General features: G+C 41.7%; 1 protein-coding gene across 9 annotated transcripts in view; it reads left to right on the top strand.

Annotated features, from left to right (window-relative positions):
* Positions 1–6,221: 6,221 nt before the first annotated feature.
* AHCTF1 (AT-hook containing transcription factor 1) overlaps positions 6,222–25,138 on the top strand; it is a 79,017-nt gene continuing 60,100 nt past the window's right edge. For 4 of the 9 annotated variants that reach the window (XM_048225256.2, XM_048225254.2, XM_048225255.2 and 1 more), the window contains exons 1-4: positions 6,223–6,591; positions 9,400–9,511; positions 19,662–19,786; positions 22,038–22,291. In XM_048225256.2, coding sequence (XP_048081213.2) covers positions 6,261–6,591; positions 9,400–9,511; positions 19,662–19,786; positions 22,038–22,291 — 822 coding nt within the window. In that variant the 5' untranslated portion in view covers positions 6,223–6,260. Of the gene's footprint in view, positions 6,592–6,960; positions 7,047–8,652; positions 9,512–13,856; positions 14,005–19,661; positions 19,787–22,037; positions 22,292–25,138 lie in introns of those variants that run through there. The other 5 variants (XM_057315176.1, XM_057315177.1, XM_044387991.3 and 2 more) reach the window with 5 other exon arrangements.

The following is a 25,138-nucleotide window of genomic DNA, read 5'->3' as shown; positions in this document are numbered from 1 at the left end:
CAGGCTCCTCCGCTATGAGCCTGCTTCTTCCTCTCCCACTCCCCCTGCTTGTGTTCCCTCTCTCGCTTGCTGTCTCTATCTCTGTCAAATAAATAAAATCTTTTAAAAAATAAAATAAAATAAAATAAAATTAGACCCTTTAAGGGGTGCCTGGGTAGCTCAGTCAGTTGGACGACCAACTCTTGATCTCAGCTCGGGTCTTGATCTCAGGGTCATGAGTTCAAGCCCTGCACTGGGCTCCATGCTGGGCATGGAGTCTACTTTAAAAAAAATAAATAAATAAAATTAGATGCTTTAAATAAGAGAATATAGAATCGTACAAACAAAAGAAATCTGGGATTATAGAGCCATTATTCAAAAACATAAAAGTGGCAGGCCTTCCTTAAAAGTTTCTTGTCCAACTGGTAGGAAATGAGCCTGTGACCCAACCAATTCTTTTGAATACATGGCTTGACCAAAACCAGAAGGTGAAGGTAGAATATTCCAATGACTCACTAGGACACTAAATGTCCTTTATAATTATCAAGAAGATATTCAAGAAAGAGTTGTAGCTCTCTTTGATTTGAAAGGAGGTTTTAGGGGCACCTGGGTGGCTCAGTCAGTTGAGCATCTGACTATTGATTTCAGCTCAGGTCATGATCTCAGAGTCCTGAGATTGAGCCTCACGTTGGACTCTGAGCTCAGCAGGGAGTCTGCTTGGGATTCTTTCTCTCCCTCTGCCCTATCCCCTGCTTGCACGCACATGCATACACTCTCTCTCTTTCAAATAAATAAATAAATAAATAAAATTTTTTAAGAAAAGGAGGTTTTATAAAAAAATATTTCAAACAAAAGGTAATTTTTCATTTCATGATGTTGTCCTCATTACATTGCTGAAGGACAGAGATACTGGTCTTACCAAGCTCTGTATCCCCAGTGCCCTGAGTAACAACCAGCCTACTGAAAACATTCAATAAATATTTGTTGGATGGACAAACAAAGGAATGAATGACAGGGAACTGCAACAAAACTATACTGAAAAATACGACTTGAGAGTTCTGCTTTAGGATCGTAAGGATGTAATTTTGATTTTATTAAAGTTCTATATTGTTTTCTTTGCTAAACAGGAATCAGCTAATGTGGTCTGCTAATAAATAATTCACTTCTAAACCCTACAGGTGTTCTACATTTAAACGTATTTTCAGGAGAAGAATGCTCTAGGGTACGCTGAACTTTATCCTGGACATTCCATTGCTGGCTCTCCACTTAGGCATCCTAGTGAACATCTTGTTTTGATGTTCCATTCGAAAAATGGATACCGTGTCACCGACGCCCTTCTCTAATCAAATCCAACAAATCTATCTGAAGTTTATTAAAAAAAACATACAGAGGACCCAAGGAGTAAAGATCAGAAAAAGGCAAAAGGGGAAAAAAATCTACTGTTTATAATCTAAACCATATAGAGCTATTGTTTTGACTAAGAATTTAAGGCACTTTGAACATTTAAAACACCATGCAAATGCCACAGTTCCTATAGGACATGCAAGCTCAATGGGATTCAAATAAGTTCATGAGAAAAAGCAAGGCTGAGAATCCATCGCATAAACTAGGCACAAAGCTATTATTAAAATGGGTGACCTATTCCCTCAGTGGACTATCAGACTTGGCCATGCTCATTCCATCACTTTTCAACTGTGGAGAGCCAACTTCTCTTAGCTGGGCTTCCTTAGAGGCAGGAGCTTGGGACAAGTGAGAGATTTGTGACTTGTGAGCCGTACTTGCAACATCATTGACTAAAAGAAGCTTGTTAACTGTTACATGCCCCCTGGAATCTGGTATAACAACCCTCAAAGGCAATCAGGAGTCTTGAAAAGGCAAAGATTGAAAAAAAATGCCATGATATGTTAGCGTGTGGCAGAATTTCAAGATTCATCATTAATGGTGTTTTCTGGGGGTAAGGAACAGAGAAATCAGACCCTTGGTGGTTTTGGTTAAAATATACAGATTTCTGGACACCTGGGTGGCTCAGTTGGTTAAACCTCTGCCTTCAGCTCAGGTCATGATCCCACAGTCCTGGGATTGGCCCTGTGTTGGGCTCCCTGCTCAGGGAGGAGTCCGCTTCTCCCTCTCCCTCTGCTCCTCCCCCTGCTCGTGCACGCTCTCTCTATCTCTCTCTCTCCAATAAATAAATAAAATCTTAAAAATAAATAAATACGCACACACAGAGATTTTAAGAAGTAACATTGGGAGAGGAGGATGTGAGAGACAAGGAGAGGCAGAAAAGGAAATAATTTTTTTTTTAAGATTTTATTTATTTATTTGACAGAGAGAGACAGCCAGCAAGAGAGGGAGCACAAGCAGGGGGAGTGGGAGAGGAAGAAGCAGGCTCCCAGCGGAGGAGCCTGATGTGGGGCTCGATCCCAGAACACTGGGCTCAAGTCCTGAGCCGAAGGCAGACGCTTAATGACTGAGCCACCCAGGCGCCCCAGGAAATAATTTTTAAGAAGAGATTAATTGTGATACCATGTTCATGACCAACACTATCAGTGTTCAGAGGGAAAGAAAGAAACTATGTGGCTTTTTGGGGTATCATTCATGTAAAACAGTCTTTTAAGTGCATAAAGACTATAATGACAGAAATGGGTACACCTGTCTCGCTCAGATGACTCTTGACAGATTTGATTTAATGTCTATTTTTTTTTTTTTAAGAAAACAAAATCCATCCCAAAGTACTTGTGGAAAATCATTTGACAATGTGTTTCCCCATCTATAAAATAAGCTGTTTGGCCTAAATATCTCCAGGGTCCCTTTTAATCAAATATTGTGTGTTTTGCTTTGAATGGTGAAATCAATGCGTAGACACTAATTCACTAAACAATTACCTTAGCACTAATTTATAGGTTGGCATTATGCCATTTCTGGAAGCATAGTGGGGAACGAGAAAAATAAGACTCTTCACTCACCAAGCTCATTGTCCATTGGGAAAGTCAAGGGTGGGCACTGCTTGTTCTAACCAATAATCTCTACAAGAATAATGAAAATGTAACTGTTAGGACAAAGGATTGCCTCTATTTGAGACAGACAAGCACCCTTTGTTGTTCGTTTGTTAAAATAGGAAAGTACCCCGCCCCCACCAATTTCTTTGTAAAACAAACAAGATCAAAATCGCAGCACTTCAATGAGGTTCTAAGATCTCTGAAATCACATGGTTGTCTGTTTGCTCCCAGGATGCTGGTGTGGTCTTGAAATATTGCCCCTTAAATAAACGCTCCAAATGGAAGCATGAGCATCCCCACTAGACATGATCATTTTGTAGGCTTTTTACCAAAACCGAAACCTATTGACCATATAGATAAAAAGGGAATGAAGTTCTGAGCGGGGCGCATACTTCTATTTAATCTCTGCAAGAGCCCTGCAAGGCAAGTAAGAAAGGAACGTTCGTTCTCCTTTCTTCCCAGAGGAGAGAACAGATTCAGAGAGGGAAGTAATTCAGTTAAAGACAGGTTGCCAGAAAGTAGTGAAAAGCATTAAAACCCAAGTTCTTCTAATTCCGAAGACCATAATCTTTTTCATGTCACAATGCTTCCTCCAATAAGGGAAAGCTTTGAGGCCCTGTTTACCAAGGTCCATTCTGGGGAAACACCAACGAGGCCAGATGATCCAAGAGCATAAACGGAGTCCATGGTCAAGTAACTTTAGGAAATGCCAAGCCTATTAAAGGCTGTGAGGTATTACATAAAAGAAATGCTTGATTTTATTTAATCAGCTTTTCCCCAAACTCATTTGACTACCAAACCCAGATTTTTTCCTCATTTAATACTTACTAACATCTCTTGGAACTAACAAATAATTTGTCACATGCTTAAATGACTGAAAAAGAGGGAAAAGGGTTGGATGAGCGCTTTAAAGTGAAAATACAGTTTTTGAACAGAATTTAAATAAACAACTAGCAGTTATGAGGGTAGTGTTAAAAAAATGTGAGCTATAGTCTGCTCCCAGGATGTTGGGGGTGGTGGGGGAATGGGGGAAGTCGGAGGCAACAGGGAAACAGACATACAATCATGCAGTTAGCATATTTTCAGGGCAAGTTCTTAGTAACGAATGCGGGCTAAAGTTGAAGTGAAGATTTGGGAGTGATAAGAGGCTTGAGCTGGACCCGTGGGATAGTGAGATTTAGACGAGGGGAGAGGCTGGGAGACAGTGAAAGGCAGAAATATGTTTGGAGGATAGTTGATGCGGGATGAGAGTTAACAGTCAAGGAAGAATTCTTGAGATGTTTCCAGTATAAAAGGTGTGTTTATGACAGCTCAGGGACAGGACCTGTGGGCAAAAAGACCTGCATTGTGATTGTGCAGAGTAACTGATTGTACAGAGTTTTCTATCCTATGGAGGTGAAGGGGACATTAGGGCTCCAGGAAACTGAGTCTATAGGTTACTGGAAGTCTATTATTAAGATTGTGTTTTTCTTGTAAATTAAGATGGTTACAAACTACAGTAGAGTTTCAAGTCCTATATGAATGACTGTGATCTTTATCAGTTGACCATTTGTTTTTCCTTTGCCTTGTTCTTAGGCAGTTACTAGAACCTGAGGAATAGTGTGTATATATCTATATATCTCAGATATATCTCAGATATATATGATACATATATATTACATCCCACCTTAAGTTGGGGGGGTCATGGGGTGTGTCAGCTCACATTTTGCCCCCAGTTTGCCTTCTGCTCTCTCATGAGAGTGAAGAAAAGATCCTCAGAACTACAGAAGGAAATAAAATATGACAGGTAGGATTGGTCCAGATTATAACCATACAGAAACCATTCTGCTGGTAATGATGGAAGGAAAGATTAAAATCTGATTTAGAAAGTTGATTAATCTGTATCGTAAGTATGAAGAGATAGACTTGAATTTTACAACTGGCAGGCCCTTAGAGAAAAGTTAACAGAGGTCTGTCTAAATGAATCAGTCAATCCTCTAATCCAGTCCCCCTTGCTCTAAAGATAACTGAAGCCCAGAGAGGTCACTTGATTTTCCTAATGCCACGCAGCTTCAGGAGCAGGACACCAGAGTGGAGAACTCAAGAAGTTCAGTACTCATGGCTCCAGCATAAAATGGTGCCAAAGAAAGGAAGTGCAGGATGCAGAGTAAGGCCACGACGTAAGTCAGCACATTTGCCAGAGGGATTTCTGTTTGAAAAGGTCTATTTCGAATAATTAAGACAAACACCCCAAACCCCTTTCAACTCTAAGCTGCCGCAGCTTAGCCCACCACCTTTGCAAACAAATATGTTGTCCTATTCAGAGGTTGCTACCGATAAAGAAACAAATTACATAAAAAAGGAAATTACAGCTTTAAAAGGGAGCATATCTCAAAAAACATATGGGAGAAGGTAACAGAAAAGGACAGACTTTTCTGATAACAGAAGCGTCCTGCTACAATCTTCTGTCTACCTTGTTATAATCATTTTATTGGGTATCAGGGACATAATCGACATCTGTTTGAAACGCGTTTGGTGCAGGGACCAGCGTCAAAGATACCAACAACAAATTAAATTCCACAGTGAAACCCTACGGCGACCAAAACGGTAACACTGCTTTGGGGTAAAACTAGGAAAAAGACTGACTAGTTGGTGTGACACCTGTGGCCACGAAAGCAAGCGCGGGTATTTAAAAATATGTAGAAGCAAGAAAAGCGTTTCGCCAGTCGGCCCACCTTGGGCATGAAGAGTCGGAGTACAGGGGACGAAAACTACCCAGCGCAGACGCGCCTGCCACAGGGACAGAGACCACCCCAACGCCACCAGCGAGCAGGGACACTCGCTAACGTGGCGGCCGCTCTCCCGCCACAGAAGCCCCCTCACCCCGCCCGCAGGACCTCAAGGCGGGCGGATTCCGCGGGCAGAGACTACCAGTCCCGACTCCGCGCGAGTACGCGCGCCGGGCCGCCACGGGGTGGTGGCGCGCAAGGCATCGTGGGACTTGTAGTTTTACCCCCACCCCCGCCTGAGCAGCACTTTGGAGGCGGGGAGATCCTGTTTTATGTAAATAACCCTCCCGTGCCAGGCGGGCTTCCATTCTCTCCCTTACCCTCCCCCCGCCTTCTCCTGCGAGAGTTTGAAAATTCCCGCGGAGCGGGCGCCTAGGCCGGAACACTCGCGAGAACTCAGGTATCCGCGCCGCGATCTCTTTTCCGGCCGCTGCCCTACCTCCCCGCCCGCCCCTCCGCGCCCCGCCCCGCCCCACCCCTCCCAGGCTTAAAAGTCTCGGTCGGTACCGCGGGGGTAATGCTTAGAGCAGGCCCGGCGCCCTCAGAGTGTAGGAGGCAGAGTTGTGGGGAGGAGGACCCGGAACCGCGGCGCGGGCAGCGGCGGCGTCGGAGTCACCCATCTGCGCGTCGGCCTGAAGCCGGCGGAGGCGTCCGCGGGGCTGTGGGTCTGCGGCGGCCCGCGAGGTCGCGGGCGGAGGCTGGAGGTGCGGCGGCGGCGTGCGCGCCGTGCCTGTGGCGGCCGTGTCTCCCGGGAGATGCTGTGACGGACCCGTGCGGGAGGAGCTCGCGCGCGGCCTTGCGCCCCCTGCACTCGGCGGCCGGGGCGGTCGGCCGCCCGCCCTGCGCAGGTAGGGGAAGGGCGGGAGGGGCCGGGCCGGCGCGCGAGGGCGGGTCCGCGCTGCCTGGGCCGCAGGGCCACGGGCCTCCCCGCGCGGGGCCCGGGGGCCTGGGCGCGCGGCGCGGGGGCGGGCGGCCGGGCTCGCGGCGCCGGGCCGGGCCGGCGGGCGGACGCGGTTGGCGGCGGGGGCGGCGCGCCCAGGGGGGCCCCCCGGGCAGCGGGTTACATAACCACCGACCGGCGGCACATGGCGGCGGAGAAGCGTTGCGGGATCCACCCCCCGCGCCTTCCGCGCCGCAGGCCCGGCCCGCACGCCGCGCAGGGCGGCCGGGCCCGCGGCGTGCCCTGGCCGCCGTGCTCCGGGGCTGTGGAGACCTTGGCCGGCCTGGCCCCGGGCGAGCCTGCCGGGCAGTGGAGCCGGTCTTCCGTCGGCGTGTGCTGCACATGCTCCTGGGCCTGGCTCGGGTGAGTCCCGGCCGCGGGAGGGGTCGGCCTCGGGATTGGAGAGTGCGGCGAATTGGTCAGCATGTCTTGGGGTGGCTATTAATTCGCCGTCCCTCCCGGGCCCCCCGGAATTTGAGGACGATCACTTTTGTTACTAGTTGACTGCTGGGCTGTGGGGGAGGTTAGTTTGTTCTCAGCGCCAACGAGGTGCATGCTGGTTGTTATCTTTTTTCAAATTGGCCGTTTGAGAAGTATTTGGAAGAACCTGGGCCCTTTAGGATAAAATATAGGCCCCTTGGAAACTTTAAACTTCAGTTTATTCTCAAAATATCCTAAAGAATGAGATTTTAAGAACCTTTCTTGAGCGTTGACCGACTGGGTCAGAGACCAGGGGATGACAAGCCCAGTTGAAGTTAATGCTGGAGGGATGCTCCAAGTGCGTTAAACGCTGTTGGAAGTGTGCATTCTCTCCATAACTGTAATTTTTGCTTCTGTTTTTCAATAACCTATCAAAGTATCACCAGGTCGCAAAACAGCCAAAATTATTTTAACATAGCTTTTTCAAAGATTGTTCTATAGCAATTTGGGGATGGACACATCTTGATTTAAGAGGAAACAGAACATTGTTCCTCTCTCTCCTGCTGACCATGAACATTTTCAGCACCTCCTAATTGTTCTTCAGAACGAAGTCTGACTCTCCTAGGTTAGGTCAACAGTTTCCATAATAAGTCTCTTCTGCTGTCCAGACTCAGCTACTCACAAGTTATGCTTTGCCTATTCCACATCCTCCCAATTCCTGGGCCCATTTTTCTTGAAGATGTACTTTGGTGTTCCTCTGCTCATGGCCTTCAACCTGGAGCTCCATCCCTGCTTTATTCAAGTTCCGAAATTTCACATCCTCCTCAGCTTAAATGCCATGTGTTCTAGTCGTTCTTCCATTTCCCTTTATCCCACATCATTTATACCACTATTATAGCATTTATTTGTGTCTGATATTCTAAGGGTTGATTATGTATCTCATTCTAGAAGGTAAACTCTTTGAGGTCAGGAAGTGGGTCATCTTAGTGCCCTAGCATTCCCTGCCCAGCACAATGTTTTAAAAGTGCTTGGAGATTAATAAATGTTTGAGTTAAGTTTGAAAGAGCAGCTACTAAAAGGCTGGAAGTTTCTGAGTCCACTGACAGCTTGCATGTACATCATAATTCTTAGTCTTTTTAAGAGTCACCAAAAAAGTAAAACTGCATACAAAATGTTTGTTCAGTGTTGTTACAATATAATTATTGAACAACTAGATGAGGTCTTATGTGCTGTGGTGGAATTCAGCTGCTTTTGAGGATGTGTGTATTTCCCGCAGAACTGATTTGTGGCATTCTGTGTTATAAAATCTTTCCTAGGAGTTTTGTGAATTTCGTTTTGCATCTTAGTACTGAGACAATATATATTTGAAAATAGGTTGGACCCCAAACTGGCCAGTATTGAGATTTTTCTTTCTAATAGACTTTATTTTTTAGAGCCATTTTAGGTTCACAGCAGAGTTGCGTGGTAGGTACGGAGAGCTCTAGTATACACTTTCCCCGCTCCCACTGGCGAATAGCCCCCCCCCCCCCCCCCCGTTATCAACATTCCCCACTAGAGTAGAACATTTGTTACAATTGTTGAACCTGCATGGACACATCATTATCACCAAAGTCCATGGTTTTCATTAGGGTTCAGCCTTGGTGGTGTACATTCTGTGGGTTTGGGCAGATGTGTAATGACTTCTATCTACCATTATAGTATTATGAGTACTTTCACTGACCTAGAAATCCTCTGTGCTCTGCCTGGTCATCCCTCGCTTACTGCTAACCCCTGGCAACCACTGATCTTACTGTCTCCATAGTTGTGCTTCTTCCAGAATTGTCATGTTGTTGGAATCATGCAGTATGTAACCTTTTCAAATTGCTTTTTTCACTTAGTAATAATTCTGATTCCTCCATGTCTGTTCATGGCTTGATAGTTCATTTCTTCATTAAAGTGTTTGTTTGTTTGTTTTAAGTAATCTCTATGCCCAGTGGCAGGACCCTGAGATCAAGAGTCACATGCTCTGCTGTCTGAGCCAGCCAGGGGCCCCCCTGCTCATTTCTTTTTAGAACTGAGTAAATATTACATTGCCTAGATGTTTTACCATTTATTTAGTCATTCACCTACAGAGGGACATGTTAGTTGTTTACAGATTTCAATAGTTATGAGGAAAAGCTGTGATAACATCTATGTGCAGTTTTTTTGTGTGGACATGTTTTCAGCTCCTTTGGGTAAATACCAAGGAGTGTGATGGCTGGATCGTGTCGTTAAGAATATGTTTAGTTCTGAAAGAAACTGCCAAACTATCTTCCAGAGTGGCCGTACCATTTTGGACTCCCACCAGCAGTGAAGGAGAGTTCCTGTTGCTCCACATCCTCACCAGCATTTGGTGGTGTCAGTGTTCCGGATTTGGGCCATTCTAAAAGGTGTGCAGTGGTGTCTCATTGCTTTGATATGCGTTTCTCTGATGACATATGAAATGGAGCTTCTCATGGGGTTATTTGCTATCTGTGTATCTTCTTAGTAAGTGTTTGCTAAGGTCTTTGGCCATTTTTTAATTGAGTTGTTTGTTTTCTTGTTGGCTTTTAAAGAACTTTGAATTTTTAAAAATTGATTTTATTGTTTAACATGTCTATTTCTGTTCCCTGTATCTTTGCTGTCCTCATTTACCATGTTTTGGATCTATTAGTTGCAAGGCATTGTGACTGTGGAATTCACAGGAACAAGACATGATTTTTGCATTTTAGAAATTCATACTATAGGGGGGAAGACAGGCAAACACAAGTAACAAGTTTCAAAAATAGTATTTATGATTGCTAACCTGAAGGTGGAAAGGAGTGAGCTCAGAGATAAGATTAAGTGGGAAAGGATGGGTCTACCGAGGCCACACTGGGAATTTAGTCTTTGATGGATGGGGTTTTGGCAGATAGAGATGAAAGGGAAAGCAGCATAAAAGAGTGAAAGTGCTGGGCAGTAGCAGACTGATGATGGTTTTGAGAGACAGCTCTGTAGAGACAGTCTGGAGCTGCCATTCATTGCCTGAGGCTGAGGATGTTGCTTTGTATATGCAGTCGGGAATCACTGAAGGGTTTTGAGAAGGGAGTTACATAATCCATCTGTGTTTTATCAAGAAGATGAACGACATTTTTATTTCATTGGCAGCCAGCACAGTGTCCAGCTCTGCCTCCCTAGACCTTGAGAAGGAATTGAAACTTTCAGAGGTTGCTGATTTTGGCATGTCATAAAGGCTGGGACTCTGCTTAATTTTGTACAAAACTGAGCAGAGCTGCTTAATGTATATTTATGAACATACATGTCTATATGAGGTGTTCTTTCTAATAGTATAAATTTTCAGAAGTTCTTTGCAATGTGCTTAAAATGTTAAAATTCATACTGTAAATTGTGATTTGAAAGGTCTTGAAGCCAATTTTTGCCCTGTGGATTCAAAGGCTAACTTACGAATTTGAAAAACTTTCTCTTTCATTCACTGAACACTTTTTTAAACTCTTTTGTGCCAGGCATCATGATAAGCTAAGAGCTGGAGAGATAGGTATTCACATTTTCTAGAAGCTTGGGTGTGACATGAAGACAGAGTAGAGGAGTACAGCATTACATGTACTAGTAATTGGTAGAACCTGGACCTAAAGCCATTTTAATTGAAAATTCGTGCCTTTTCTAGTACTCTGGATAGAACCTGCAATTATTGTTCGACTTACTGTTTCTCAGACACCAAGAGCTTTAAGAAATTATTTTTCTACTTGAAACAGGCATCAGTTTGAGAACAGTGCTCTAATTCCAGTGGAACTAAAGAGGGGGTGGTAAATTCCTTTAGTTACGTAGAAGCTAAGTCTAATTAACTTGTAGGACCAAGAAGTGAATTATAATTGTTATCCTAATCCAAAGAAACAATTGAACAAAGAGGGGAGATGGGAATATGAAGATAGAGGAGCACTTAGGAGGAAGCTGTGGTTTCAGCATTTCATTTTTGTGCATCGAACATTATGGTAAGTATTTAGTAGTGGTTGAATGAATTAGGAAATAGACTCAGAATTGATAGGATTATCCATTGAATGTGAGAGGTTAAACAGGATCACTAAGGAAGTTAGCAGCTTCAAGGATTCAAAATTCTAGAGTCTTTAAATTTAATTTCTAGGTCTCTAAGGATAGCACTAACTTAACATGGTTATAATGTTAACCTTTTGTGGAAATGCTGGTCACAGGACACGTGAACTTGGGGTTGCTATAAAGAAGCAACTCTTGGGTGTGCTTGGATACATGGTGTTGAAGTGGCTGCAGACTGTCTTGTTTCCGGCCTGAAGTGGAAGGCGTCAGCTAGAGTAGAAGCGACAGAACTTTGGAGATGTGTGGCTGCACCCTGGATGTACCTGTACAGAAGACTGTCTGTGTTAGGGACTTGTGACTGGGCCCAGCAGAGAGAAAATTATGGATCAATTTAGGACAAGTACTTTTACAGAGAAGTTGGACTGCAAGTGTGCCTGAGAGCCAGATAGCGGGCCCCTCCCCAAGAAGACCAGCACAACCTGCCCCCAACTGCATACACCACATTTACTGACCATAGAGTGCTACAGAGCTTCAGCTCCAGTGGAAACAGCATCAGGTCTCTTAACAAGCAGAGCAGAGCACACCTTGTTAAAACTCGCCCCACTGGCCAAGGTCCAAACACTGCCCACTGCGGGCAAGCAGAAACCCTGCAGAGGACTGACCTGAGGGAAAGAGCAGGCAAAACACAGCAGCACAGTGCACGCAGCATACAGCAGGACAGTGCCTCAAGTGCCAGGCCCTGGATGGTATATGACCTCTTCTGAATAAAATCATTACTCTCAGAAAGAGGAAACATAACAGGCCTTCCTCAGACACTGAAGACATAGACTTAGACAGAATGCCAATATGGAGGAATTCATCCCAAAAGAAAGAGCAAGAAAAGGTCACGGCCATAGATCCAATCCAAACAGATAGAAGCAATATGCCTGAGCTGGAATTTAAAGCAACAATCATAAGGATACTACCTGGGCTTGAGAAAAGCATTTAAGACACCAGAGAGTCCTTTACTGCAGAGATGAAAGAGCTAAAAACTATTCAGGCCGAAATGAAAAATGGAGTAACTGAGATTTGAAACTGACTGAATATAATTACAAGGATGGAAGATACAGAGGAACGAATAAATGACACAGAAGATAAAATGATGGAAAATAATGAAACTGAAAAGAACAGGAAAAGGAAAAATATTAGATCATGAATGTAGACTTAGGGAACTAGTGACTCCATAAAGCATCATAGGAGTCTGAGAAGAAGAAGAGAGGGCAAAGGGGGCAGAAGGTTTATTTGAGGAAATTATAGCTGAAAACTTTCCTAACTGGGGAAGGAAACAGACATCCAAATCCAGGAGGCACAGAGAGGCACTCCCATCAGAATCGAGAAAAGCAGGCCAATGCCAAGGCATATTGTAGTTAAATTTGCAAAATATAAAGAAAAAGCTCTAAAAGCAGCAAGAGAAAAGATGCCCCTAACTTCCAAGGGGAGACATAACAGGTTAGCAGCAGACCTCACCACAGAAACTTGGCAGGCCAGAAGAGTGGCATGGTATGTTCAACCTGCTGAATGGGAAAAATGGACGACCAGGAATACTCGATGCAGCAAGGCTGTCATTCAGAATAGGAGAGCTAAGGAATTTCCCAGATAAGAAATACTAAAGGAGTTCTGACCACTGAAGCAGCCCTGCAGCGGACTCCTTGAGTTGGAAAGAAAAACCAAAAGCAGCAAAGACTAAAAAGGAGCAGAAAATCTCCAGGAACAAAGACTTAACAAGCAATACAATGACACTAAATTCATATCTATCAATGATTTCTCGAATGTAAGTGGACTAAATACTCCAGTGAAAGGACACAGGGCATCAGAATGGATATAAACACAAGACTCATCTATATGCTGCCTCCAAGAGACTCACTTTAGACCTAAGACACCTGCAGATTGAAAGTGAGGGGATGTGGAACCATTTATCATTGTTAATGGACATGAAAAGAAAGCCAGAGTAGCCATCTTCCTATCAGACAAACTAGATTTCTAACCAAAGACGGTAAGAAGAGGTGAAGAAGGGCACTGTATCTTAGTGAAGGGGTCTGTCCAACAAGAAGATCTAACAATTGTCAATACTTATGCCCCCAACTTGGGAGCACCCAGATATTTAAAACAATTCACAACAAACATAAAGGAACTCGATAAAAATACAATAATAGTGGGGGCTTTAACAACCCACTTACAGCAATGGACAGATCTTCAAAGCAGAAAATCAACAAGGAAACAATGGCTCTGAATGACACACTGGACCAGATGGACTTAGCAGATATATTCAGAACATTTCATCCTAAAGCAGCAGAATACATATTCTTTTCGAGTGCACATGGGACATTTTCCAGAGTAGATCACATGCTAGGTCACAAATCAGGCCTCAACAAGTACGAAAAGATTGAGATCAGGGGCGCCTGGCTAGCTCAGTCGGTTAAGCATCCGACTTTTGATTTCAGCTCAGGTCTTGATCTCAGGGTCTTGAGATCGAGCCCTGTGCTGGGCATGGAGCCTCCTTAAGATTCTCTCTCACTTTCCCTCTGCCCCTCCACCCCCACATGTGCTCTCCCTTCCCCCCACCTTTCTTTAAAAAAAAAAAGAAAAGATGTTTGTGATCATACCATGGGTATTGTCCATCACAGCGCTTTGTCTTTTTTTCCTTTTTTTTTTTTTTTTTTTTTTAAGTAGGCTCTACGCCCAACATGGGGTTTAAACTCACGACCCTGAGATCAAGAGGCACACCGACTGAGCCAGCCAGGCGCCTCTCCAATCACAGCACTAAGAAACTTGAAGAAAACCACAAGAAAAAAACTGGAGAGACCACAAATACATGGAGGTTAAAGAACATCTTACTAAAGAATGAATGGGTCAACCAGGAAATTAAAGAAGAAATTAAAAAATATATGGATAACAGTGTATTTGGAACCTCTTAACACTTGAAAACATAAAAGGGTGGTTTAGCCCACAGTCCATTCGGCTCTGGGTTCTGTTTCTGATGAGTTAATGCAACAGATACTCATTTGTTGAATTTATTTTGACATAAGGTAACAGAACAGTGATCAAAATCTACCCACTGGTAAATTCAAGGTAGCATATGTTTCACAAAACTTTCTACTTCCTTTTATTTTAGGAGGTTTTACCCCAGACGTGGGGCTAGAACTTTATGACCCCCAGATCAAGAGTCACATATTCTACTGATTGAGCCAGCCAGGTGCCCTTACTTCCTTTTGTTTTAGATTAATTGTGGATTTATAAATTTTACCTTTAAGGTTTTCCCTCAAATTAGGCTGCTCTTTTACAATTTAAAAATTCTCATATTTTGGAATTTAGTGATTAAGTTAGATGGCTCTGTGCACCCTCTGAGATCATGATTCTTGTCCTTTGAGTTTTCTCTTTCTAGACCATTGAGTACCCCCCTGCCCCGAAAGTTTTTATTTCCATATGTCAGTTTTCATCTTCAACGTCATTATCTTTTGGGGTTAGCCATTGAAGCAGGTTTTTCCCCCCTCAGAAAACAGTGTTGTATGCTGGGCTTCTGAGAACGATAGTAGCAGGGATAGAAAGATGAGGCAGGGTGCCCGAAACTATAGGACAGACATGGTGTCAGTTTTACCAGAAGATTTAAAGTCTAATTAATGCCCAGTACGTAGAAGTTGCTTCATAGATTATAGCTTCCTTCCCCCCACCACTCATTTTGGGGTGGGGGTTGCCTTCAGATCTTTATCCATCTATAATTTCCCATTTCTGAGGAGGAGTTTTTTTTCTTCCCAGCAGGGATGGCTAAATTATCTCAGGACATTATTAAAAGTTTGTAATTTTCCATCTGGTATCATTTTCACAGCGATTTGAAATGTTATTTCTGTCGTAAGTGAAATAGTTCAGACTCTGTTTTCTTGCTCTCATTGATCTATTTCTCTATGTTGATTTTTTTTTTAATCTTCTCAAAGAACTGGCTTTTTGTTTCATTGATTTTTTTTTTTTTAAAGATTTTATTTATTTATTTGACAGAGATAGAGACAGCCAGCGAGAGAGGGAACACAAGCAGGGGGAGTGGGAGAGGAAGAAGCAGGCTCATAGTGGAGGAGCCTGATGTGGGGCTCGATCCCATAACGCCGGGATCACGCCCTGAGCCGAAGGCAGACGCTTAACCGCTGTGCCACCCAGGCGCCCCTCATTGATTATTTTTAACTATGATTTTTCTGTTTCTTTAAATTCAGTTCTTTTATTCCTTTCTTCTGTTGATGCTGGGTTTAATTTGTTTCTTTTCTAGTTTCTGAAGGCGGAAGTTTAAGTTACTGATATGAGATCTTATGGGTGTTTAGTGCTGTGAATTTTCCTCTAAGCACTGTTTAAGCTGTGTCACACAAATTTTGGTATATCATGTTTTCATTTTCATTCAGTTCAAAATACTCTTCTTCCTGAAGCAACTTCTTTAACATTCCTTGTAGAGCATATCTGCTGGTGACCATCTTTTTCAGCTCTTGTATGTCTGAAAGGTCTTTGTTGTGCCTTCATTTTAAGTGATGTTTTCATAGGGTATAGAATTCTTTTAGACAGCTTTTTTTTTCTTTCATAACTTAAAATATATTGTTTCACCGTATTCTGGTTTGCATCGTTTTCCACGAGAAGTCTCTTGTCATTCTTTTTCCTCTTTGCAATGTGATACTTTTATGATTTTCTCTTTGTCCCTTGCATATGATGTCTTTTGCTCCAATTTCAGCGTATGTCAGCTGCTGAAGCGAGCACGAGTATGGTGTCCTCTGGTGGTGTTTCTTCGTTTCCTGTGCTTGAGGTTTATTGGCCTTTTTGGATTTGTGGGTTTGTAGTTTAATCAAATTTGGAAAATTTTGGCCATTAGTTGTTAAATATTTTTGTCTTTTTTTTTTTTTTGAGATTGCTGTTTTATATTAGGGCACTTGATATTGTCCCGTAGCTCATTGGTACTCTGTTCTTTTTCCTTTCTGCCTCAGCCTTTTTTCTCTTTGTGCTTTGTTTTAGATAGTTTCTACTGTGGGTGTTTAGGTTCAGTAATACTTTCTGTGTCTACGAATCCCATTCAGTATTTCTCATCTCTAGAAGTTTGAGTTGGTCTTTTTTATATTTTCTGAGTCTTTCCTTAACATGCTTATCCTTTCCTCTGTCTTCTTGGACATAGGGATTGTAGCTATAATAACTGATTTAATGTCCTCATCTCGTAATTCTAACTTCTGTGTCATTTCTAAGTCTGTTTCTATTGGTTGGGGTTTTTTTTTTTCCTTATTATGGGTCATATTTTTTCCCTTCTTTTGCATGCCTGGCAATTTTTGATTGGATGCCAGATACTGTGAATTTTACTGTCTTTTATTACTGAATATTTTTGCATTCGTTTACATATTCTTGAGCCTTGTTCTGGGGTGCAGCTAAGTTATTTGGAAACAGTTTGATTCTTTTGAAACTTGCTTTTTCAGACAAGACCAGAATGACCTTTAGAAAAGGGATAATTTGGGGGCACCTGGGTGGCTCAGTTGGTTAAGTATCTGCCTTTGGCTCAGGTCATGATCCTGGGGTCCTGGGATGGAGCCCTGTATCAGGCTCCCTGCTCAGCAGGGAGTCAGCTTCTCTCTCTGCCTCTCCCTCTGGCTTGTGCTCTCTCTCTTTTGCTTTCTCTCTCTCTCAAATTAAATAAAATCTTAAGGGTTAATTTTTTCCCCCACCACTGAAGCAATCAATACCTTTCTGAGTACTCTACTCAGTGCCGCATGTATTATGAGGTTTTTCCATTCTGGAGCTATTCCTGGCCTTGTGTAAGCTTTGGGGATTGTTTCTCCTCTGTTTTTCCAGTGATTCATTCCTTGGCTTCTCGTAGTTTCCTTCCATGCTTACATGGATCATATGAAGGTCCAGGGGACCCCACTGCAGATATCTGCAGCTCTTTTTGTATCTCAGACCTTCTATCTGATCACTATTGTACCTGAAGCCTTCCATCTACAATCCTTTAGAACTCCCTTTAAGGGAGAGTTTATTTGTGGTAATCTCTGTTTTTGTTGTTTTCTAAAAATGTGTTTCATATTTAAGGATAATTCCAGTGATATATAATTATATGTTGACAGCAATTTTTGCTTAGAATTTTGAAGATATTCCAGACTTCTGGCTTCCACTGTTGTTGAAAAGTCATTTCTTTTTATTTATTCTGCCTAGGATTCAGTGTTCTTCCTGATTGCAGAGAATTGGTCTGTCTCTACAGATCTGGGAAATATCTTTTAGAATATTGATTCTTCTTTTTTTTTAAATAGATTTTATTTATTTGTCAGAGCATGCATGCACAAGCGGGGGTAGCGGCAGGCAGAGGGCGAAGCATGCTCCCCACGGAGCAAGAAGCCCGATGTGGGACTCAATCCCAGGACCCTGGAATCATGACCTGAGCCAAAGGCAGATGCTTCATGGACTGAGCCACCCAGGTGCCCCTAGAATATTGCATCTTCCTTACTATTTAGTGTTATATTTTGAGGGATTCTGAATAAACATGTTAGATCTTCTCCCTCTCTTTCCTGTAATTTTTTTTCCCCCTTAGATTTTGTTTTTAAGTAATCTTACACCCAGTGCAGGGTTTGAACTCACAACCCTGACATCAAGAGTCAGATAGATGCTCCAGTGACTGAGCCAGTCGGGCACCCCTCTTGGCTGAAACTTTCAACTACTGTTTCATTGTCTCTCGGTCCTACATTCTGGAAGAGTTTGGGGTTCTGTTTCTCTTTCCGGTATGCTGCATTTCCTATTTTTTGAGTTTCTTGACTTTAGGTACAAGAGAGCTCTTTGTTGAATGGAGACAAAAGAATGTTTCTAAGTTAAAAAGACTCATGATGCAGTGAATACCTGTCTACTCACCATCAAGGTTTAGAAGGAGGACATTACCATTACCTTGGAGTCCTTCTGTATTCCTCTCCATTCCAGCCCCTTTCCCTCTTCTCAGAGTAACTATTACGGTTTTTGTGTTTATTGTTTCCTTTATTCACAGTTTCGCTACTTATGTTTGTGTTTTTAAATAGTATTTTCTTAGTTTCACAGCCTTTTAAATTTTATGTACTCATTCTGCAGGTATCTTTTGCTTCTTTTATTATTTAGTGATGTACTCTGATATCTGTCATATTGTTGCATATGCTGCAATTCTCGTTACTCCACAGAGGTTTTTTTCCCTGTTGAGTTCTAAACTTAATTTTTCATTCCAGAAGTTCTGTTATTTTTTTAATCTACTTGACCATTTTTCATTGTAATTTTAAAAGTTTCTTCCTCGTTAGTAAGTTAGATCTTTGATTTCTTTACCATATTAAACATATTTTCTGTTCTCTGATCATTTTCGATCAGAGATCGAAATCTGAAATCTTTGATAGCTTGATTCTGCTGGCTGCCGATCCTAATATCCTTGTGACAGTTTGTTACTTTGACTGAGAGTCGTTTTCTTTGGAATTTCATCTCTGAGAACTCTTGGAGATTCCAGAGAATATTTGGCGGTATCTGCATTGTGTGGAGCATTACCAACCTGAGAGTAATTTATAAAACATTCTTCCCTGAGTCTTGTCAGACAACATCGCTTGATTTCTGGCCACCACGTTGTGTGAAGGGAAATATTCTTTTTCTGAGTAGACAGTTCTAGCCATGGTCAAAATGGGCAGCATGATTGCTGCCGGTCCTGCGCAATGGGTGCTTCTCTCACTGATTTTTATGCTGATGGGACGGCCTTTTGGAGTTGAATGGCATGGGGAGGAGGCTCTTCTTAGCTTGCCTTGGCTCTGTTAGTCCCTAACTTTTTCTTCTGCCTCTGTGGATCTCAAGCGTCTCAAAACAAAGTCAGAGTCACCAGCACTGGATTTGGTAGCCAACCCTCGAGGCCCGAGCCATCTTAGAGGTTTCCAGAATTCCTGCTGTCTCTTCATGTTTGGCTTTATCAGTTCTTTCAAAAACAGTATTTTAACCATCATTTTTGATTGTTTACAATAAAAGGGTCATTCTGGGAATCTAATCTTCTATATATTGGAAGTGAAAGATAAATTTTGATTTTTTTTTCCTTCTATCCAGTTGAAGACACGTCCTAGACTTGATTCCTGAGATTCCTGTGTGTTTGGACATTTTTTTATGGGCTTTCTCCCCTTTTACTGCAGCAGTTTTTCTAAAATGCATCGGTTCTTCCTATTTGTGTGTGAAGTGTTCTTTGAGAGTAGGTCAGGCAATAAGATTAATTGCATTGAATCAGTTTTTAAACACTCTAGGGAATCATGTATGTCCTTAGGACATCAGGCTTAATAAATCTACATTCTCCTAAGACTGTTGGGAAACATTTTTTAAGGAGGAAATACTTCAGACCCTGAAACACATAAAGTGGGTTTTATAATCAGATTTTAGTTTTAGCTTATTTACTTTAGTGTGGTGGCTTTTTCTTTTTTTCTTTGGCTAGGGATAATCAAGTATATCATAGTACAAATATATCATAATAATGTTATCTTTTAAAAATACTTACAGTGAAAGTATGCGAGGCTTAACAGCAAAAGTGACTAGTGGTCTTCTGCCCTTGCCAGAAGTGAGTCTTCAGGCCCTCGAAGACGAAGTCACAGTGGAATCTGTGCTTCATGGAAAGATTGCTGCAGGTACAATAATGTTGCTGAAAACTTACTGATTTGATTGACTTGTAAGCTAATAATGAGCAGGTATTGTAATTTCCTTTAACGTGGGAGAAAAACCAATACTTAGTTATGGTGGTCTTATAAATATAAAACATCTGCATCTACTTAGTAATGCCATCTGTGTACTCTCGAACACATTTTCAGTGAATCTTGGGTTGGTTATTGTTCATTTTTCTTATTAAAAATACTGTATACTTTGTATCTTTTAGTGTTGGATATTTCTATTTAGAAAGTATAAATAATATGCAGCTGTTAGTTTCTTTTTTTTTTTTTTTTTTTTTTTTTTGAGAGAGAGAGAGTGCACGTGCTTGCGCCAGCAAGCCGGGAGTGGGGGGAGGGAGGAGCAGAGAGAGGGAAAGAGAGAATCTAGAGCCGGCTCCGCGCCTAGCGCAGAGCCTGATGCAGGGCTCCATCTCACCACCCTGGGATCATGACCAAGCTGAAATCAAGAGTTGGATGCTCAACCAACTGAGCCACCCAGGCGCCCCTGTTATTTCTTTCTAATCAGTAAGTTTTATTGGTGATGAGTTTAAATTAGAATCTAAATAGTCATTATGAGTAGAAAATTCTGATTGTAGGGCCCTGGGTAATACAAAATATTCAGAAAGTCTTGTTTCTTAATTCCACTAATCTGAACAAGATTTTAATATATAGTTTGATTATATATTAATTACATATTATATAATGGTTTTATAAACAAAACCATACCAGAGTAGCCATTGAATTGTGGATTTCAGTTTAGTGAAAGATCTTGCAGGAGACTTTTCTGAAAATGAATTTCACAGCTATCTGTCCTAGCAGGTAGACAGCAAAATGTATCAGTCATTTAGTTACAGTGCTCCCCTCTTGAATAGTAAAAGTAGTAACAGTGCTTACTATCTGCCAGGCACTGTAACAACTTCTCATTGAGGTATTAGACCCTTATTGTTTTGTGTGGCTAGGAATCAGATATCCCAGTTACACAGATAGCAAGTGGTAAAAGTGGTCTTTGAATCCCGTGTGCCGTGCTATTTCCTTTAACTAGGCAGCCTTCCTTAGCTACAGCGTAGTTTATCCAACTGTGTACTTAGATGTACGGTAGACATCACAAGTTGAAAAGTTACCACCCTTCGTCTAGCCACTCAAGGGAAAATTCGAGTCTATTCTTGATTCTTGTTTTACTCACCTCCCCATATCTTATTAATACATCAATAAGCAAATCCTTTTAGTTCTGTCTCTAAGATGAATCTCCAGTCAATCCACTTCTCTTTATTCACGGTCACTGACCAGGCAGAGGGTATTCTCTCCCCACGTGGACCCTGTGCTCCCCTTGTCCATTTCCTGCTTAACAGCTAGAGTAACATTTAAAAACATAAATCAGATTGCTTAAAAACCTTCAGTTACTTTATATTTTGTACATAATAAAATCCAAACATGACAAGTAAGGAGTCAAAAAGGGCTCTGGTATTTCCTATTGTTACACTAGTTATGTCTTCTCAGAGTTTGAACTCTTTGGGGATAGAATCATGTGTTCCATTGTATGAGCCCTTCCAGAGCACCTGGCTTATTGTTGAGGTATGACACAGTGAAAGCGAATTTTGAAGTTAGACTCATGATGTACTTCTGGCTCTGGTATTTGTAGCCATACCTTTCTTTCTTTCTTTTTTTTTTTTTTTTTTAAGATTTTACTTATTTATTAGAGCACAAGCAGGGTAGGTGGCAGAGGCAGAGGGAGAAGCAGACTCCGGCTGAGCAGGGAGCCTGGTGTTGGCCTCAATCCCAGGACCTTGAGGCATGACCTGAGCCGAAGGCAGACGCTTAACAAACTGAGCCACCCTGTAGCCATACATCTGTGAGCTAGTTATTTAACTGTATGAAAGTTTAACTAAACTTATTTCTATGTTGCCTCATCTCTGTTGAGGTGTGACAAGGAATAAATGAGATAATCTGTTTTATAGCGTACATGAAGGTACCACATGGCCTGCATAGTGACTTTACCGAATGGTTACTTTATTATTGAGGTCATAGTTGTTCAGTGTATTTTACTGATTTGGACCACTCTGTTCTATAAATGCTTGGATTTCACTTTGGAGATAATACATTATATATAGAATGAGCTATGTATTATATATGTAAAAGATCTAACTTCTATTTAGTTAGGGGTGTATGTGTACAGTATTAACATAAGCAACATTTTTGCTTTTTTTTTTTTTTCTCCTCTTTCCCTTTCTTGCAGGGAGAAGAGGACTTGCTTGCCTGGCTTGTGGCCGACATCTGGAGGTAGTGCACTCTCTGACCGGAGAGCGGCTGTCTGCGTACAGGTTCAGTGGAGTCAATCAGCAGCCTCCTGTGATCCTGGCTCTGAAGGAATTCTCTTGGCAGAAGAGAGTTGGATTGTTAATTGGATTAGAAGAAGCAGAAGGGAGTGTGCTCTGTCTTTATGACCTTGGCGTGTCCAGAGTGGTTAAAGCAGTCGTTCTTCCTGGAAGGGTAGGTACGGGTTAAGGTCTGTGAGCTTCTGCTTTCAGAGCCGAGCCCCTGCTGGTGACATTGGCGTGTTCACTTTGAATGTTCACGGAGCTGTACATTTATAATTTGTTTCTTTTATGACATTGTGTTATTTTTCATTAAAAGTTCAGGATAAAAAAGAGGTTAAAGATAGTATATTATCAAAAGAACATAATGCTTAAAATAGAACTTTTCTTATTCTTGGTTAGGAAATTGCGGAGTGAAAGTAGGGATGACATTAAGTGTTTTAATAGTCTTTTTTATGAAAAGTATCATCTGAGGCTTGTTATCTTCAGTTGTGTTTTTTGAGGACACTGTAAGTTTATATTTAAATATTGTATTCATTTGTATTGCCTTTTTTTGTTTTTTCTTTTTTAATTTGAGACTGTAGCCTTGGAGCAATATGGAAAATATGTCTTCACTATTGTTTAGAGTTTGAATAATATTGAAATAGCGGCTTCATTTATAATCACCATTTATTAATTCTAATGTATGTATGCCTTCCATATGCCAGTAGTAAGTACTTTGAATTCAGGTTGTTTCTTCAGCAGGTTTATTCCTGCTCTTTCATACACTAAGAAAAAGTATGTCCTTAACAAATACACACACACACACATAAATAGAAAATGATGTAAGAGTATAATTCTCTCTGTACATAGTATGGAAAAATATGTAATAAATACATAATAGTTTATAAACAATATACAATATGGACAATATATAAGCAATATACAAATAATATTTAACATACAAACAAATGTATGCATGCATACAAATGTTATGTTGTGGTCAGGGAATCGCATTTTTAAAGTTAAGAGGGAGATAAATGTCAAAGTACTATGTTTTTGCAGTTTGGGGAAGCTGGCTCTGGACAAATGTAGGGGTCTGAAGTGGTTTATAGCCTGGTTATCTTAAATGTACTTGCCAGTGCAGATTTTATTAAAGGCAGAATTAATTTAGCAGTTTATTGAGTATACTGTAGATCAAGTTATGTGCTAAATTTTGGAGATGAATAGATAAATAGAACTTGGTCCATGCTGTTGAAAAGGCTGGTAATCTAGTGGGAGAAGACAGGTCATGAGTTTACAGCATAAATATAGTAAGGATTTTGATAAACTCAAGCACATGGACCATGGAAACGTGGATAGTTTCTACTCATAGAGCTTGGACATTTCAAGCAGAGACTGGCCTGTAAAAAGTGGTAGTATATGGAACATTTGGGAGCTGAGCTTATTGCGAATGGCTGCGGGAGAGGGGAAGGCGGAAGTGGCGTCTAGAAGTGCTGAGCGTTGACATGGTAAATGACCTTGTTTGCAGTTAGTGGCCTCTCCGCCTGAAGTCTCTGAAGTCATTTGAAGTTTAAAGCAGAACTCTGGTGTAAAAAGCTCGGTGGACTGGAGTAGTTCGGGCAGATAATGATGGTGAGCGGAACCAGGGAAATGACCCTAGAAACGGAGAGGATGGGGCAGATTCAGAATATATTCAGGAGGCAACATGGACAGGACCTGTTGATCATTTGGTTAAGAGTAATTGAGACAGAACGAGAGTTTTATTTTTTAAGGTTTTTTTTTTTTTAAGATTTTATTTATTTATATGTCAGAGAGACAGCCAGCAAGAGAGGGAACACAAGCAGGGGGAGTGGGAGAGGAAGAAGCAGGCTCCCAGCAGAGGAGCCTGATGTGGGGCTTGATCCCAGGACTCTGGGATCACGCCCTGAGCCGAAGGCAGACCTTAACAACTGAGCCACCCAGGATCCCCTATTTTTTAAAGATTTTTATTGATTTATTAGCGCGCTTGTGCGCACAAGCTGGGGGAAGGGCAGAGGCAGAGGGAGAAGCCGACTCCCAGCTGAGCAGGGAGTCTGACGCAGGACTCGATCCCAGGACCCTGAGATCATGACCTGAGCTGAAGGCAGATGCTTAACCCACTGAGCCCCCCAGGCACCCCGGAACAAGAGTTTTGGGTAAGTTCCTGGTTGCTCAGTTGTGTGGATGGTTGGCATCCCATGGAAGAGGGAGGAGAAGGGAAGGATTGGGAGAGTAGTGATAGATAACTTTCCATAGAAGTTTGGTTAACTAGTTGTTTTTGGCTAGGGCACAGTATCCCCTCTTAAATTTGTTTGCTTTTAACTGCGTTACATTAAAATTAATTAAGGTACCATTATTTATTAATTCATAGAGTATTTGTATGGGGAATGCAAACTGAGATAGATTTCTTAACCCCTATCTGAGGGAACTGAAGAGACTGTGCTCTAGTGTTTATACACATTATTGCCATACTTTAGAAAAGGAAGACAGTCCATGAAATTACAGCCTTCAGAATTAGAAACACTGTAGAATGTTTTGTATACCAATGAAATGAAATACAGACAGAGCCAGGCTTTTGTCTATGGTAATAAATTACAGCCTGAAACAAACTTTGCTCTTATATTAACATATAAACCATTGATAATAAATTTCCTCTTTTCTTTCCAGGACTCATCAGTATTATAGTAGAAGTCACTAAGTACTTAATTATCATATATCATACGTAATTCTTGTGAAGTAATAGGAAACAGAAGGAAAGCTGAGTGTAAAATACAGTCTGTTTATTAGGTATGGAAATTTAAAATTTGACTCACGAGAGGAAGGGGTAAAAACATAACTGTAATGTAGTTACAGTATGATTTTTAAAAAAATAATTTAGGTGCACTGAGTGTTATACGCAACTAATGAGTCATCGAGCCTTACATCGGAAACCGGGGATGTACTGTATGGTGACTCACATAATATAATAAAAAATCATTAAAAAAAAAAATAAGTTCTTGTTAAATGTCAGTGATCCGGTCAC

This window comes from Ursus arctos, unplaced genomic scaffold, assembly GCF_023065955.2.
Source record: "Ursus arctos isolate Adak ecotype North America unplaced genomic scaffold, UrsArc2.0 scaffold_2, whole genome shotgun sequence".
NCBI classification, from domain to species: Eukaryota; Metazoa; Chordata; class Mammalia; order Carnivora; family Ursidae; genus Ursus; species Ursus arctos.
This window is presented reverse-complemented; position numbering and strand designations above follow the sequence as displayed.